At 56.9% G+C, this 14,705-nt stretch overlaps 2 protein-coding genes and 1 long non-coding RNA gene across 4 annotated transcripts; 2 read left to right on the forward strand and 1 right to left on the reverse strand.

Annotated features, from left to right (window-relative positions):
* Window positions 1-89: 89 nt before the first annotated feature.
* On the reverse strand, window positions 90-8,028 carry AP4B1 (adaptor related protein complex 4 subunit beta 1). The gene is made up of 10 exons (XM_054087842.1): window positions 7,879-8,028; window positions 6,796-7,020; window positions 5,915-6,045; window positions 5,633-5,780; window positions 4,518-5,014; window positions 3,639-3,722; window positions 2,544-2,647; window positions 2,140-2,347; window positions 1,570-1,854; window positions 90-1,339 (listed from the first exon to the last, which is right to left on the reverse strand). Exons 1-10 carry the CDS (start codon window positions 7,989-7,991, stop codon window positions 912-914), a joined length of 2,223 nt encoding a protein of 740 aa, XP_053943817.1. The 5' UTR covers window positions 7,992-8,028; the 3' UTR covers window positions 90-911.
* Window positions 8,029-8,101: 73 nt separating this feature from the next.
* Window positions 8,102-12,344, forward strand: DCLRE1B (DNA cross-link repair 1B). Of its 2 annotated transcripts, XM_054087843.1 has the most exons (5): window positions 8,122-8,313; window positions 9,195-9,342; window positions 9,452-9,631; window positions 9,724-10,612; window positions 10,713-12,344. In XM_054087843.1, the coding sequence occupies exons 1-4, from the start codon at window positions 8,125-8,127 to the stop codon at window positions 10,578-10,580; spliced, it is 1,374 nt and encodes a 457-aa protein (XP_053943818.1). In that variant the 5' UTR covers window positions 8,122-8,124; the 3' UTR covers window positions 10,581-10,612; window positions 10,713-12,344. The 2 variants fall into 2 exon arrangements, with proteins under 2 accessions (XP_053943819.1, XP_053943818.1); XM_054087844.1 differs by having other exon boundaries at window positions 8,102-8,313; window positions 9,724-12,344.
* A 1,129-nt stretch (window positions 12,345-13,473) lies between these two features.
* Window positions 13,474-14,580, forward strand: LOC128854434 (uncharacterized). Its single transcript, XR_008453535.1, has 3 exons — window positions 13,474-13,679; window positions 13,770-13,847; window positions 14,373-14,580. It is a non-coding gene; the product is annotated as an uncharacterized LOC128854434 (long non-coding RNA).
* Window positions 14,581-14,705: the final 125 nt, after the last annotated feature.

Consider the following 14,705-nt stretch of genomic DNA (forward strand, 5'->3'; position numbering starts at 1 on the left):
AGTGGAAGGAATGAGTCTCTCCAGATCCACAGTAGCGATCGGATGCCTCCATTCCACAGACTTCAGAGCTGAACAAACAAGCAGTCCAGAAACCAGCCAGGATTGAGTTATATTTTTATTGGGAACGTCAGGAATAAAACCTAAATCCTGATGTTTAACACCACAGCAGCGTTCAGGGAAGCACAGGGAAGGCACGCTGCAATTCAGAGGTACAACACAGCCATGAAAAGAAAGCACAAATGATGAGAACTCTTAGAGAACAGGGTTAACGAAGCCACCACCCCTCACAGGTGTAAAACACAGCTGTGACAAGGAAACTCTGCTCAGGACACCGTACAAAGTCCAACTCTCTGTAACTTTCAGAGTGCTGTTGACATTGCTCTTCAAAAAATCAGGTTTTGAGGCTGGCAAGAACAGGTTAATGACCTAAACAGCAATTCTTCCACTCTGGTGTGAGCAGATGGCCAACGTCACGCAGGTCTATACAGCTCACACGGAATGAACACACGCACACACACAAAACACCAAGAACCAACCACTTGTTATTTGAGTTATTAGCAATTGTCATGAAAACCTCTCCAAAGCACATCCCTAGATTTCGCTCTTCTCTGGTTCCCTCAGTCACGTTGGTGCTTTGGGACAACCACCAGAGAGGTCACCGCTTCTGTGACTCCTGGCAGGGGCAGCGAGCTCACCAATCACTCCCATCCCTTCACCTGCCCTGCTCGCAGCGGCAGTGATCTCACATCTGCAGTTGCCTGCATGCCACGCGCACTCGTTGCGCTGGGAAAGCACTGATGGCACTCCCGCAGTTCACACGTACAAACCCAGCAGCAGGCATGGCAAAAGAAGCCAGAGAAATTAACTTTTCCTGTGCCCCAAGCAAGTATCGTACTCGCAGCCCGAAGCAGTCAGGACTCCAGGCTGCCAACTGCCCCGATGACCGTCCTCAACACCAACAAAAAGGCCTGCAGCGCCTCCGGCTTGGCCTCGCTCTGCTTCACCAAAACCTTCATCTCCGAATCTGCTGTCTCGAGCAAGAGCTCTGTCAGGAAGAGGCAGCCTGTGTCGTCCTGAGCACTCAGATAAGCTTTCCACGGCTGGGCACCAGCTTTGCTCATCGCAATAGTCTGGATGTGGACAACGTGGAGAGCCGTCTGTATGGCATCCGGATGAACAGCCCCACACCAGGGCAGGGAGAGGTGGCAGCTCGCGTCCAGGCTCAGCCAGGTCTTCTCAAACTGCTCTGCGGTCACGTACAGGTCAGGAACTAAGGTCAGGCTGCCTGTATCAGGATGAACCTCGAGGACTTCTTTGCTCCCTTCAGAAATCAGTGACTCTGAAATGAAACCACAAACGCATGAGATGCGGCGGACAAGATGCAGCTCCCCACTTCAGAAAGAACATCTTATGGAGCCACCACATGAAGGCAGCTGGAACCACAGCACCTTTAGCAGCATTCCCTGGGCTTGTGGACCAAAGGCAGCTTCCTCAAAGGACTGTAAGAGCATGTAAGATCACCTACTGCCAAGAGGGAAACGGACCCCGAATTGAAGTGAGGTGGCTTACCTGTGCCGCTGCCCTTGGGATCAGGACACGGAGGACAAGCATAAGAGGGTTCCACTGGCTGTTGAGCAGTGATGAGAGCCCAGCGTTCTCTGCCATAAACAGGAGCAAGAGTGTTGAACTCTGAAGCCCACGTATTCACGGATCGTTCAGTTTGGTCTTCCAGGAGCCCCAGAGAGGGGTCAGACTTGGGGCTACACAAAATCCGTTTCACTTCTTCCACCCCAGACTGCAACAGGCGATAGTAGAACAACCCGCGGTCTCGTACTGCCATATCCATCTCCTCCTCTGGGAATTAAAGAGACATAATTTACTGAGAACTCCATCATCCAGATTTCCCTGAAGCAGTAACCCTTAATCACTAAGAGCAGATTCCCAGGGACACAGCGTGAGCCTGTTGCAGACAGCCAGGGGCCAAGCAGCAGCTAAGGCGTAAAGCCACCCCAACCTCACCATCTCTGATGGTCTCCTCTCAGCTGGGATGCTGACACGCAGCACCTACGCGCTGGGGACACAGCCAAACCTGGCCTGAAACGCCCGCACCACAGCTTCAGAGCCATGAAGGAAACCCACCTATGCAGTAGTGGAGCAGCCTCCCCAGCATGTCCTGGCACTCAGCAGGACGGGACAGGAAAAGTCGCACCAGCGCTGTCAGTAGCTCCATCTTCACTGCTGGGAACAGCTCCGATTTCACGTTCTCCACAAAGTCTTCTAAAACATACGGGGCGTTGGGTACTTTCTCACCGTGTGCACCCAGGAGCCAGATCAGCGCTTGCTTGCCCTGCACGGACCACAGGAAAAACGGAAAAGAGATGCTGTTTACCACATATCCATGACGTGAACCAAACAGACACCAGCGAACACGCCTGCTGAAGGTTCCCGATCCCTGACTGCCACTCAGGAGCCAAGGGAAAGCCACGCAGCCTCTGCCAACCCATCCTCGAGAGCTGCCAGCCCATGGCAGAAAGCCATCCTACCTCGCTGTCCTGGATGGCATCCTCACAGCCAGGCAGGGCCCGACACACGGCATCCGTGCACTGGGGACACAGCCAAATCAGGTCCCGGAACACTTGGACCACCGCTGCAAGGAAATAGAACGCTCAGTGTGCCTAAAGAGTTACAGAACCACCAGGAGAGGAAAAAAACTAATGAAAAAAACCCAACTGCAGAGCCGTTGCAAAGCTTAGCTCGGGAGGCAAGAGACCCGCTTGTGACTACGATCTGAGCCACCCTGCTTCAACGTCCCATGATACTGCCTTTGTCAGAGCAGAATTGCACCAAGTCTAAAATAAAGCACTGAAACTTCAGGTTGTTCCTCTGGCTGCTGGAAAGTAGCCTCTCTGCTGGACATTCCCCGCCTTTGAACAGACGCTGACTCACAATGATTCAGACGCACAAGGTTAGAATGACGAATTAAAACTAACGCAAGTTCAAAAACTTGCGTTCGAACTCATGAACTTCGGGTCAAAACTTTAAAGGCTCTGCTGCCTGCTTACAGCCTCGCCAGCAGCTTCAAAGATTGAATTCAATAGCTGAGTGCAAGTGTGTGATTTCCAAACCCAAAAGCAAGTCCATTTAGAAGAGAGAGTAGAAACATCAGTGATGGGAAGTTAGACCTCAGTGTAGCAAGAGAGAAGCCCTAGTACAGTTGAATCAGGCTATTGTACGAGGAACACAAGTCACAAAGATTTAAAAGACACAGGCCAAGAGTCCCAGTCAGAAAGAACTCAAAATAAGGTCTATTAACCATCTTGATCCTCATAACAGTCACTAGAATGTCTCTGCTGAGGCCCTCGCTCCCTAAGTCGGCAGCAGAAAAGGAGCCTCCACATCACACAATGACTGCAGCTATGACATCTCCCTTTCGCCACACAAAGAGTGGTTCCAAAGGAAGGGAAAACCACACTGTCCAGTCACCCCGTACGCCCCCGCTTCCCCAGGAAGCCTCCCACCTGAAGATGCCAAGTACATGAAAAGCCGAGGGCTTTTCAGAGCCCGGGTTTGGCATCAGAAGCCGCACCAAGGCTGTGTCCTGAGAGCACAAGGCAGGCACGCATCCTGCAGACGATTACCTGAAGTGACGTGTTCCTGCTGAAGCCCCAGGAGCTCTGTCAGAATCGCCACGCAGGGCTCCGTGTATGTCCTAGCTATATTGCCTGCAGGGACAATAAAGGACACAAAAGTCAACCTTTTGTCAGAGTAAAATAGGAACGAGTCCAACCTTTCATCACAAACCCACTTTAAAGAAACAGTCTCTCTCTTTTCCTTTCAGACTATGGTTTTGGAAAGTGTAAACTGAGCCGGTTCCCCACTCAAGGGACACCCTCCTTTCTCTGGAACTGCGCCTCAAGTTGAACTGAATTGTAAACATAGAATCATAGAATAGTTTGGGTTGGAAGGGACTTTAAAGATTATCCAGTTCCAACCCCCCTGCCATGGGCAGGGACATCCCACTGGCTCAGGCTGCCCAAGGCCCATCCAACCTGGCCTTGAACACCCCCAGGGATGGGGCAGCCACAGCTTCCCTGGGCAACCTGGGCCAGGGCCTCCTCACCCTCACCGTGAAGAAATTCCTCCTTATGTCCAGTCTAAATCTGCCCCTCTCCAGTTTATACCCATTGCCCCTCGTCCTGTCCCCACAAGCCTTTGTAAAAAGTCCCTCCCCAGCTTTCTTGTAGCCCCTTCAGTACTGGAAGCTGCTCTAAGGTCTCCTCGGAGCCTTCTCTTCTCCAGGCTGAACCACCCCAACTCTCTCAGCCTGTCCTCATATGGAAGGTGCTCCAGCCCTCTAATCATCTTTGTAGCCTCCTCTGGACCTGTTCCAACAGCTCCATGTCCTTCTTACATTGAGGATTCCAGAATTGTACACAATACTCCAAATGAGGTCTCACAAGAGGGGCAAAACCACCAGAAGAGGAAAGGCTGGGGCTGAGGCGGGAGACAGCCCTTACCTATGGCGAAGATCGCCCCTTGGGCAAGCTCCACCGACACATCAGTGCAATAGCCCTTCAGCTCCTCCAGCACCTGCTGGACGTTCTCATCGTTCACCAGCTCGCACAACACCTCCATCTTCTGGCATTTGATGTAGTGGGGCTCTGAATACGAACAGAAGAACTTCTTGTAGTGGCTGCTGAAATGGCCGGGAAGGCTACCAAGGATCTGACGGACGTGGCAGAGCGCGGTGAAGCACAGCTCCCTGCTCTCAGATGTGCAGGCAGACAGCAGCGGCCCCTTCACTCTCACCAAAACGTCTGCTTGCACGTGCGGGTACTCCCTGGCAAGCACCAGGAACAGCTTAGTGGCTGCCATCACAACGCTGGTGCTGCTGCTTTTGAGATAGCCGTCCAGCAGGTTGAGTATGTCAAAGAGCTCCTCCTCGCTGCGGGGCTTGTAGCGCAGAAGGAAGGTGAGCACCTCGCTTTGCCCCCACTGATCCAGATCGGCCATCCTGCCAGGAGAACAAACAGAAGCTGGAAAGCACACAAAAAAAACCTGAGCTCGTGCAGAAGGTGTAGCCTCCGAATTCCTCACGGCCTCTGTTCCAAACCAAACGCTGTGCTTCAGAAGTAGATATCGCAAGAGAAATGGTCGGTGCACGCCCGGAGGCTCAGCCCATACCAGTCATGAGCGCTCTAAGCCAGACAGCAACACCAACAAGAACCCTGGGCAGAGAATCCTCCTTTTGCCAAATCACGTGGAATTGCTTGCAGAACATTTAATATCTTCAAGCACTGGATAAGTTATATATCTTTCAACAGACTGCAAGGGATGTACTAGAACATAACTGTCCCACAGATATACTGTGTACGCTGTCACCAAAACTCCCATCTAATGACACTAACTTACAATTCCAAACAAAACCAGCAGCTGAAGCAAAGTCTCCCTGGAAAAGCAGGGCATCTTGGACTGCTCTGAAAGTGTGGCTTCTCTCAGGATGGGCATCGCCATCCTCAGGTGCCTGAGTCTCCTCTTCCAGTTCTGGCTGGAGCTCAGAAACACCTGCTTCGCTAGCAGGCGAAACGCAAGAACAAGAGCAAAGCTTCCAGCACCATCCAAGTAAACAGACCTGTTGAGGAGATGATGGGCAATAGGTTTGTTGATGACAACTCCTCCCTCCTTCTTCAAGATCTCTTCTAAGGCCCTCAGACAGTTCACGACCACGATAGGATCCTGATCGCGAAGCAAACTGTACAGCTCATTCACCAGGGCACCATCTGCAAAGGGGCAGAGGTATCTGTATGGAATTCTGGTTTAATCCCATTAATCACTCACAAAAACACTTCCAGCAGCCGTACGCCTCCGTTTCAGGGCCACCACCTCTTCTCCAGCACCCAGCTGCTCCGCTCACCTACTTCGCAGTCTCCCTGCAGCTTCAGCATCTTGGCACAGCCCAGCACAGCCGCCCTGCGTACGTAGGAGGCCTTGTCCCGCAGGCCATTGAGCAGCGGCTGCTGCAGGTACTCCTGAATCCCGGGAATCCTGTGGGCAGGTAGGCATCAGCAAGAACCCCACACCACTGTCTCGGGTCCCTTCCACCACCCGCGACTGCCCACCTCTGCCACCCCAGCAACCTCGCCCGTGACACCTCCGCTGCCCCAGGGTCTCCCCTCCACCACCTGAGACCCCGACTGCCTCCCCAGGAACCTCCTCTAGGACCATCCCTATCGTCCCTGGCCCCCTCCACAGCCTGCGACTTCCCCGTGCCGCTCCAGCAACCTCCTCCAGGACCAACCCCCAGCTCCGCGCGCTCCTTCCATTCCTCGGGATCCCCTCCACTGCCTGGGACCCCCTCCTACCCTGGGACAGCATCCTACCTGGGGACCTGTCCACCGCCCTGGGACCTTGCTCTTGGCCCCCTCCTAAACACTCCCACTCCCCAGTCTCCCCCCACCACCTGAGAGCCTCTTCTGCACCCTCCCAGGACCCCTCTAATAATGCCCCAGGACCCCCTCTGGTCCCCTCCACCACCTGAGACCCCTTTCTGCCTCAGCTCCACCACTGCCCCAATACCCCTCCACCACCCCAAGACTCCCTCCACCGCCCCAAGACCACCTCCACCGCCCCAGGACCCCCTCCACCGCCCCAGGACCCTCTCCATTGCCCCAGGACCCCCTCCACCGCCCCAGGACCCCCTCCACCGCCCCAGGACCCTCTCCACCGCCCCAGGACCCCCTCCGCCGCCCCAGGACCCCCACCCAGACACTCCCACCCCCCCGGTCCCCCCCTCACCGTAGTCCACACATGCTACGCAGGGCGAGCCCTCGCACAGCAGGGCTGGGATGCGCGCAATCACGGCGCAGCGAGTTCACGGCGAGCAACGCGAGCTGCGGCTGCCGCGGTGCCTGCGCCTGCACGAACAGCCACGACAGCTTCTTCTGCGCCAGGTCCGCCGCCGCGCCCGCCTTCACCATCTCCGCAAACAGCGACGACACCTCCGCACCCTGCGACATGTGCCTGCCACGCGGGTCAGCGGGCATCGCCGCGCCCAGGCTCGCCCCTGCTCTCGAAGCCCCACTGAACCCCACTGACCCCCACCGACCCCAGTCCCTGCCACTCCCCAGCTGCAGCCCCCGCTGCCCCGGACCCCCACCAACCCCTGACCCCCACCGACCCCTGACCCTCACCGACCCCTGACCCCCACCAGACCCTGACCCTCACCAGACCCTGACCCCCCCCAGTCCCTGACCCCCACCGACCCCTGACCCCCACGAACCCCTGACCCCCACGAACCCCTGACCCCCACCAGCCCCTGACCCCCACCGACCCCTGACCCCCACCGACCCCTGACCCCCACCAGCCCCTGACCCCCACCGACCCCTGACCCCCACTAGCCCCTGACCCCCACCAGCCCCTGACCCCCACCGACCCCTGACCCCCACCGACCCCTGACCCCCACTAGCCCCTGACCCCCCGCAGCCCCTGACCCCCCCCAGCCCCTAACCCCCACTGACCTCTGACCCCCACCGACCCCCACCGACCCCTGACCCCCACTAGCCCCTGACCCCCACCAGCCCCTGACCCCCACCGACCCCTGACCCCCACCAGCCCCTGACTACCACCAGCCCCTGACCCCCACCAGCCCCTGACCCCCACCGACCCCTGACCCCCACTAGCCCCTGACCCCCCGCAGCCCCTGACCCCCCCCAGCCCCTAACCCCCACTGACCTCTGACCCCCACCGACCCCGGACCCCCACCGACCCCTGACCCCCACCAACTCCTGACCCCCACCAGACCCGGACCCCCACCGACCCCTGACCCCCACCGACCCCTGACCCCCCCACCCGTGCTGCCCCCCCGCCCCATCCCGGTACCGGATAACGCGCATCACGGCCGCGCGGTACCGCGCGGGGTCCGCCTGCACGTGGGGGTTGCAGAGCGTCCGCCGCAGCTCCCGCACCGCCTCGTCGCCGCTCAGGTACGGCATCACCGGCCCCGTCCGCCGCGGCCCCGCTCCGGTTCCGGCCCCGCCCCGCGCCTGCGCCGTCGCCACCCGCCAAATTCGCGCGGGGCGGCGGCGCTCGCGGAGCCATGAACAGCGGGGCGGCGAGCGGGGGGCGATGAACGGGACGGCGATCGCGGGGACGCCCATCGCCGTGGATTGCTGGAGCGTGCGGCGCGCGCCCGGGGCGCGGCTCTTCTTCCTCTCGCACCTACACGCCGACCACACCGCGGGGCTCTCCAGCACCTGGAGCCGCCCCATCTACTGCTCGCCGCTCACCGCCCGCCTGCTGCGGCGGCGCCTGCAGGTGCCCGGGCTCCCCCCGGCATCCCTCACCCCCTCCGACACCAGCATCCTTTCCCCCCCCCCGCTCCCCCATCCCTCTCCCCCCCTCTCCCCCCCACCCCCGACCCCGGCATCCCTCTCCCCCGACCCCGGCATCCCTCTCCCCCCCCCCCAGACCCCGGCATCCCTCTCCCCCCCCCCCCAGACCCCGGCATCCCTCTCCCCCCCCACCCAGACCCCGGCATCCCTCTTCCCTCTCTCCCCAGACCCCGGCATCCCTCACCCCTCCCCGCCCCGACCCCGGCATCCCTCTCCCCCCCCCGACCCCGGCATCCCTCTCCCCCCCCCGACACCAGCATCCTTTCCCCCCCGCTCCCCCATCCCTCTCCCCCTCCCACTCCGGCATCCCCCACCTCAGCATCCCCTTCCCCTTGTCCCGGTATCCCTCCCTTCCCCGCCCCGGCATCCCTCTCCGCCCCCCCCGACCCCGGCATCCCTCTTTCTCCCCCCCCCCCCACTCCGGCATCCCCCACCTCAGCATCCCTTTCCCCTTGTCCCGGTATTCCCCCCTTCCAAGGCATCCCCCCTGCCCCGGCATCCCTCTCTCCGCCCCCCCCTCCCGGCACCCCCAGCCCCGGCATCCCTCCCCCCACCTCGGTATTCTCTGCCCTGGCATCCCCCCTGCCCCGAGCATCCCTGGCAGGGGATGCCCACCGCTATGTGGGCATTGACACCGCTGACTCTGATCCCCCCTCCACCCCGCCTCGGCTCTGGCACTGCTGCCCTGCACATCCGTGGGCATCACCGACCCCCCCTGGCCTCCCACCTTCTGCACCAGCACCTCCAGGTACACACAAAGCGCAGACCCCAGCCCTGCTCTGACACCCCCCACCCGCCCTCCAGGTGCCGCCGTGCTGGATCCGGCCGCTGGAGGTGGGACAGAGCCATGTGGTGGGCGAGGAGGTGACGGTGACGCTGCTCGACGCCAACCACTGCCCCGGCTCCGTCATGTTCCTCTTCGAGGGTGCCTTTGGCACCATCCTGTACACAGGTATGGGCACTCCCAGCACGGTCCCGCAGCCCCTGGCATGGTCCCCACCACTGTCCTGCGCACCGGTACGGCGCAGCCCCTGCGCTGCCCTGACACCCTGTCCTTGCAGGGGATTTCCGCTACGCGAGGAGCATGCAGGACGAGCCAGCGCTGCAGGGCCGTCACATCGACCGCCTCTACTTGGACAACACCCACTGCCACCCACAACGGCCGCTGCCCTCGCGACAGCACGCCACGCGCCAGGCTGCCCACCTCATCCGCTCGCACCCGCGGCACCACGTCGTCATCGGTGAGTGCTGCTTCCCACCGCTGTGCCCACAGCTCTGCCACGGCTCGTGCCGCGCCCCAGCCCCAGAGCGCGGCTCACGGCTCTCCTCGCAGGTCTGTACAGCCTGGGGAAGGAGGCGCTGCTGGTGGACCTGGCCGTGGAGTTTGGCACCTGGGTGGTGGTGAGCCCCTGGCGCCTGGAGCAGATGCGGCTGCTGGAGCTGCCTGATGTCTTCACCACCGAGGAGGGAGCCGGCTGGATCCGTGCTGTGGATGTCGCTGAGATCCGCTCGGATACCCTCGTCAGCTGGAACAAGCTGCACCCCACCATTGCCATCGTCCCTACCGGCAGGCCGGTGAAGGTCACCCACCCCAACATCCACACCATTCCCTACTCGGATCACTCATCTTTTTCGGAGCTGTGCGAATTTGTGGAGTGGCTGAAGCCGTGCTCGGTCATTCCCATCGTGAAGGGCAGCACGTGCCAGGCTTACTTTCAGAAATACTTAAGTTCTGCCCCGCAGGTACTTCCTGACTTTGATGTCCCAAAGCCTGTGCACGAGCCCGTCCAGCAGCAAAGCAAAAGGAAGGGGCAGGAACCCATGTGTCGCCTGAAGAGAGCGGCACAGCAGTCTGCGCCCCGAGGAGTGGTTTATGAGTCCCCTGAGAAATACGAAGAGTCCACAGGTGTTGAGGCTCTTCAGCAGAACTGCTATAAGTCTGTGCTCTCAAGAGGAGGCTGCGCTTGTGACGCTGGAAAGGAGACAGGGAAGGAAAAGCTGAGCAGAGAACAGCCAGGAGGAGCCGGGGCAGCCAGCGCTGTCAGCCAGGCCTCTGCTTCTGAGGAGCACTTTCTGACTGGACTCGCACAACAGTATTTACTCACTCCCTTAAATGTCCTAAAGCAGAATTCCTTGCAGAAATTTGACAAGCTGGTAGAAGATTTCTTGAGGAGGGGAGAAGCGTCTTGAAAAATCGTGTGATGCTTGCAGTGCCGATGCAGGTGAGAGCAGGTCTCGCTCCTGCATCCTGTTCTGTGCATAAGCCTCCCATCGGGAGAGAGGAGTTCAGCTAAGGCCTTTATTTTCTTTACCTCTTTTTAGAGGAGAAGGAGGAAACTGGAACTGGATTTTGTTTTGGAAGATATTTATTTATATATCTCTGGATCTGTTGGGTCTCCACCCTACAGCCGGGCAGCGCAGTCCTGCGTGTCTACCTCCTGCCGGCTTTGTACAGTGACTTCTCTGTCTCCTGAGGCAGAAGATGCTGCCAGAGGACTGAGCTGCAGAGGGCGTGAGCTGCCTGCAGCCGAGGCAATTCATGGGGTTGGAAGGAAAGAAGCAAGAGGGAATCGGAGAGCCCCGGCAATACTTTTTGTCTGTCTGTAATTCTTCTTGTATGTCTGTAGTGCCTCATTGTCAATGACCGTTCGTTCCAGGACGCATTACAAATATTTATGTATTAAGGTAGGTTTGAAAAATGATGCTTAAAGAAGTCTAGAAAACGCAGTCCGTTTATGTATTTTCTATCTTTTAATCCACTAACGCCTCCAGACAGTGGCGCTTCAGGCCAGCCAACTGCAGCCGGATCCTTCTCTGTGCTCCTGAGAGCACCATCGTTCTGTTAACTGTCAATGTTTTTTCAGGTTACTAGCTGGAAAAAATAGGAATTGTTTGGGTTGTGGAGCTCAGGAATTTCCAAAATGGGTTACTAGATCCAAGGCAGACTCTGCACCTGAGTCTGCAAGCTTGGATTCTGCTTGACGGCAAAGTGCTTCGGGTAATGGCCAGTGTTCCGCTAAGCCCACCGTCTTTTCATCCGCTGCCCATTCTTATCACACCGTGGAGGATAACAAAGCATCTGCTTAGTGGGGTAAAGAGCTGTGCATGGTTTGGAGGGAATAAATACTGTGTCTGAATAGCAAAACTGGCTCTGTTGGTTAGAGCTCAGGCACTTTCCTACTCCGGATCAGCTGCAGAGCCACAGCCTGGTGCAGCCAGAAGTGCTGGAAGTGTGACCCACCAGCAGGTGCCCACTGCGAGCCTGGAAACATGGTAGGTATCTGTGCCAAACTGCACGAGCACCACCACGCACTGGCTCCCTATGAGGTCAAGGCAGCAACTCTAGAGTGGGAATGCTCAGGCACTTTCTAGAGCAACAAACCAGCTGGTTATTCAGCTTTTTCCAGCCTCCTGTTTGCTCCTTTTGACACCAGATGCTGCCCGTGATCCTGATCAGGATCAGAGTCTATTCTGAATGCAGTGTCCTTCACCGTCACTCCCAGGCCAGTCAGCCAGGTGGATTTAATTCCCTGAATCAAGCTAGAAAAAGGAAGCCTTTGCTCTTTGAGTAAAGCTGAGGCTGGTGCAAAGCTAAGATGCCCGCAGACGCGCAGCCACACCTGCTAAAAACAGGGCTGTGCTGAACAGTAATCATGATGACAGCCAGAGTGGGTACGTTTGAAAAGCTCTTTGGCAAACATGAGCCCTGACTCCCAGCCCTGCGCCTTCGCAGGCGTTTATCGCTGTGCATAAGCAGGGACTCTCCCCGGGAGCGCCTGTGCATTCTGCCTCCCCACTGCTTCGGGGACATCGGAACTGAGGGAGCGTTGTTCTACGGAATGTGCCTCACAAGGGGCAGCTCAGGCTTCTCGCTGTGGTCTGTATGGCCCCGTTTCTTGGGGGTTTCCGTGTGAATTATTTGCTAATCAAAACTAACCTGCAGAGCTGCCTCAGGTCAGCTGCATCTTCTGTAGAATCGGAGGCTGCCACGGGAATAACTGATGCTTTAGTGTTTGTCTACTGCCTCGGAGATGCGGGGCTGTCAGTTTAATGTTGAAATGTGAGTCATTGACAGGCAGGCAAGGGGAGCACTGCCTGAATTCCCGGATTCCAGGTCCGGTGCCCTGCATTGCTCAGAAGGAATGTCTGCCTCCTGAGTCACTGCTCCATTTAGCTGTGTTGCAAATGTCCTCAGAGATGTGGTGCGTTTCACTGCTGATGTTTTGTGGCATCCACCCTTTCCTCTTTTATTCTTACCAGCCATTCTTATCGATAATTTGAGTAAATGAGGTCAAGAACCTCCTGGAGACCCTCTGGGCAACTGAGTTGCACATGTTAATTCTTTACAGAGGCAATTCTGATCTTTATATTGTGCAAAAAGAGCTGAAAACTGCAGAGACTTCAGCAGCTAAAGTCTGAATGCTAAGTTAAAACTGCAGAAGAAATGCCAGCTTCCATTGCTAGCATTATAAAGGCAATTCCTGCCACTTCAGAAGGAAATTATCCAGATGTGTAGAGCAAGGAAACCTCAAATCTCTCAGTAGTTTCAGAAGGCAAGAGAAGCAAGAGAGATGTGACCAGCAGTTGGCATGCTGGGTGTCCTTGCCTCAGCATGGCGGCATGTGAGGCATTTCAGTGTGCCACGTGTTTCCTCCCGCTCTTAGGTGTTAAAATCCTGGTTTTATGTGCTATCCTGAAATCCTGGAAAACAAAACACGGCTTTGTGGGGAAACCCGCTGAGCTCTCAGGTTTCTCAGAGCCTTTCAGCCTCCCCTGCACTCCCCTGGCAGAAAGTAGCTGGCCTCTTCCAGGCCTGTTCTCCCTCATGCTTGGCTCCTAAGTTTCCCTTTTCCTAGCAGCAGCCTAGCTCACCGGAGTGTCGATGCCAAAGGTGGAGAGTCGTGGGCACCAGGGGCTGAGCACGGTGCTCCCCGCTCAGCCGCGTGGGCCACCCCAACCCTCACAGGTGTCTTTTGCTTACAACAGTGCCAAGGAGAAGCTGCAGCCAAGAATGAGCTGGACTGTGGGATACCAAAGGGCCACGTGCTTGGAAACTTATTCCTGCAGAAAAAAAAAAGCAGTGCTCAAACCAAAGCCCTCCCCGATCTATATACACAGAGTACGCTGAGCTGCTTATCTTTGCTCCCCAGCTGGGAACCGAGCCCCAGTGGGATGAAAAAACTCCCTCAAGGCCTTACAGACCCTGCAGAGGAGCGGGGAGCCAGCCTTTCGGCAAGGTTTCAGCGCTGGTTTTAGCAAGCTGAGATCAAATGCTGCTGTGTCATGAGGGTAGGGCAAGCTTATGGTGCTGGGTGTAAGGCCGCCAGCTGAGCTCCCTCCTACCTTCTGGCAGTGCAGATTGTCATTGTTATTTTCTAGATACAAAGAAGCGTGCAAAGAGGAAATCTTCTCTTCACCAAGAAAGCAAATTCAAGAGTTCACATCATTTCCCTTGTGGTAGGTGTGGGCTTATTCCAAATTAACCTCAAATGTTAAAATGTCTGGCCTTGTGCTCGTTATGGAACCCTCTGAAAATGCAGCAGAAGGTTTATGGAGTAAGAGAAAAGGTCAAGTCACCCTGACAACCACGCAAGGTGCCTTCAGATGAGCTGCTGCCTGGCCACAGGTATTCCGTGTGCATCTGCAATTCCTTCTACTTCATTTGGGCTCCTTTGCTAAGGTCACTGCTGTGCTGGAATGTTCCTTGCTGTCACTTCATATGTGGCCAAAGGCAAGCCTGGGCATGACTCTGTGAGCTTGCAGCAAGTCCTTTGGGACAGACCTTTGACAGCCCTGGCTTTGGGAGGCCAGGACTTTGTGAGCAGCTCCCCTGGCAGGTGAGGATATTTTTGTGTGCCTGCTTTACTCATGACAGGGTTGGGTTTCCAAGAGCCTCAAAAGGCCCAAGGTGACAACATGTGGTGGCCATGGCTGGGCTTGCCACGTCTCCATCTTTCACCTCTTTCCTGTCTCTTCCTCTAGGATCCAAGCACAGCCAATAGTGGACCAGGAGACTAATGTTGTTAGATTATTTCTTTACTGCATGTTCTTTTTCTTAAAGATCATCTTCTTTCTTAAAGATCATCCTGTTCCAACCCCACTGCCATGGGCAGGGACATCCCACTGGATCAGGCTGCCCAAGGCCCATCCAACCTGGCCTGGAACACCTCCAGGGATGGAACAACCACAACTTCCCTGGGGACCCTGAGCCAGTGTCTTATGGTGAAGAAATTCTTCCTTATGTCCAGTCTAAATCTGCCCCTCTCCAGTTTATACCCCTTCCCCCTCATCCTATCCCCACAAGCTTTTAGGAAC

The sequence above is a fragment of the Cuculus canorus genome, chromosome 24, assembly GCF_017976375.1.
Source record: "Cuculus canorus isolate bCucCan1 chromosome 24, bCucCan1.pri, whole genome shotgun sequence".
NCBI classification, from domain to species: Eukaryota; Metazoa; Chordata; class Aves; order Cuculiformes; family Cuculidae; genus Cuculus; species Cuculus canorus.

Excerpts from the sequence above, each read along its gene's own strand:
- AP4B1 (XM_054087842.1), bottom strand. The coding sequence starts at position 7,991 with ATGCCGTACCTGAGCGGCGACGAGGCGGTGCGGGAGCTGCGGCGGACG. Across the intron at positions 5,015-5,632 it reads GCCCATCATCTCCTCAACAG|GATGGCCGATCTGGATCAGT; the intron begins GTCTGTTTACTT and ends TTCTCCTGGCAG. Across the intron at positions 1,340-1,569 it reads TCCCAAGGGCAGCGGCACAG|AGTCACTGATTTCTGAAGGG; the intron begins GTAAGCCACCTC and ends GTTTCATTTCAG.
- DCLRE1B (XM_054087844.1), top strand. The coding sequence starts at position 8,125 with ATGAACGGGACGGCGATCGCGGGGACGCCCATCGCCGTGGATTGCTGG. Across the intron at positions 9,343-9,451 it reads TGGCACCATCCTGTACACAG|GGGATTTCCGCTACGCGAGG; the intron begins GTATGGGCACTC and ends CTGTCCTTGCAG. Across the intron at positions 9,632-9,723 it reads GCGGCACCACGTCGTCATCG|GTCTGTACAGCCTGGGGAAG; the intron begins GTGAGTGCTGCT and ends CTCTCCTCGCAG.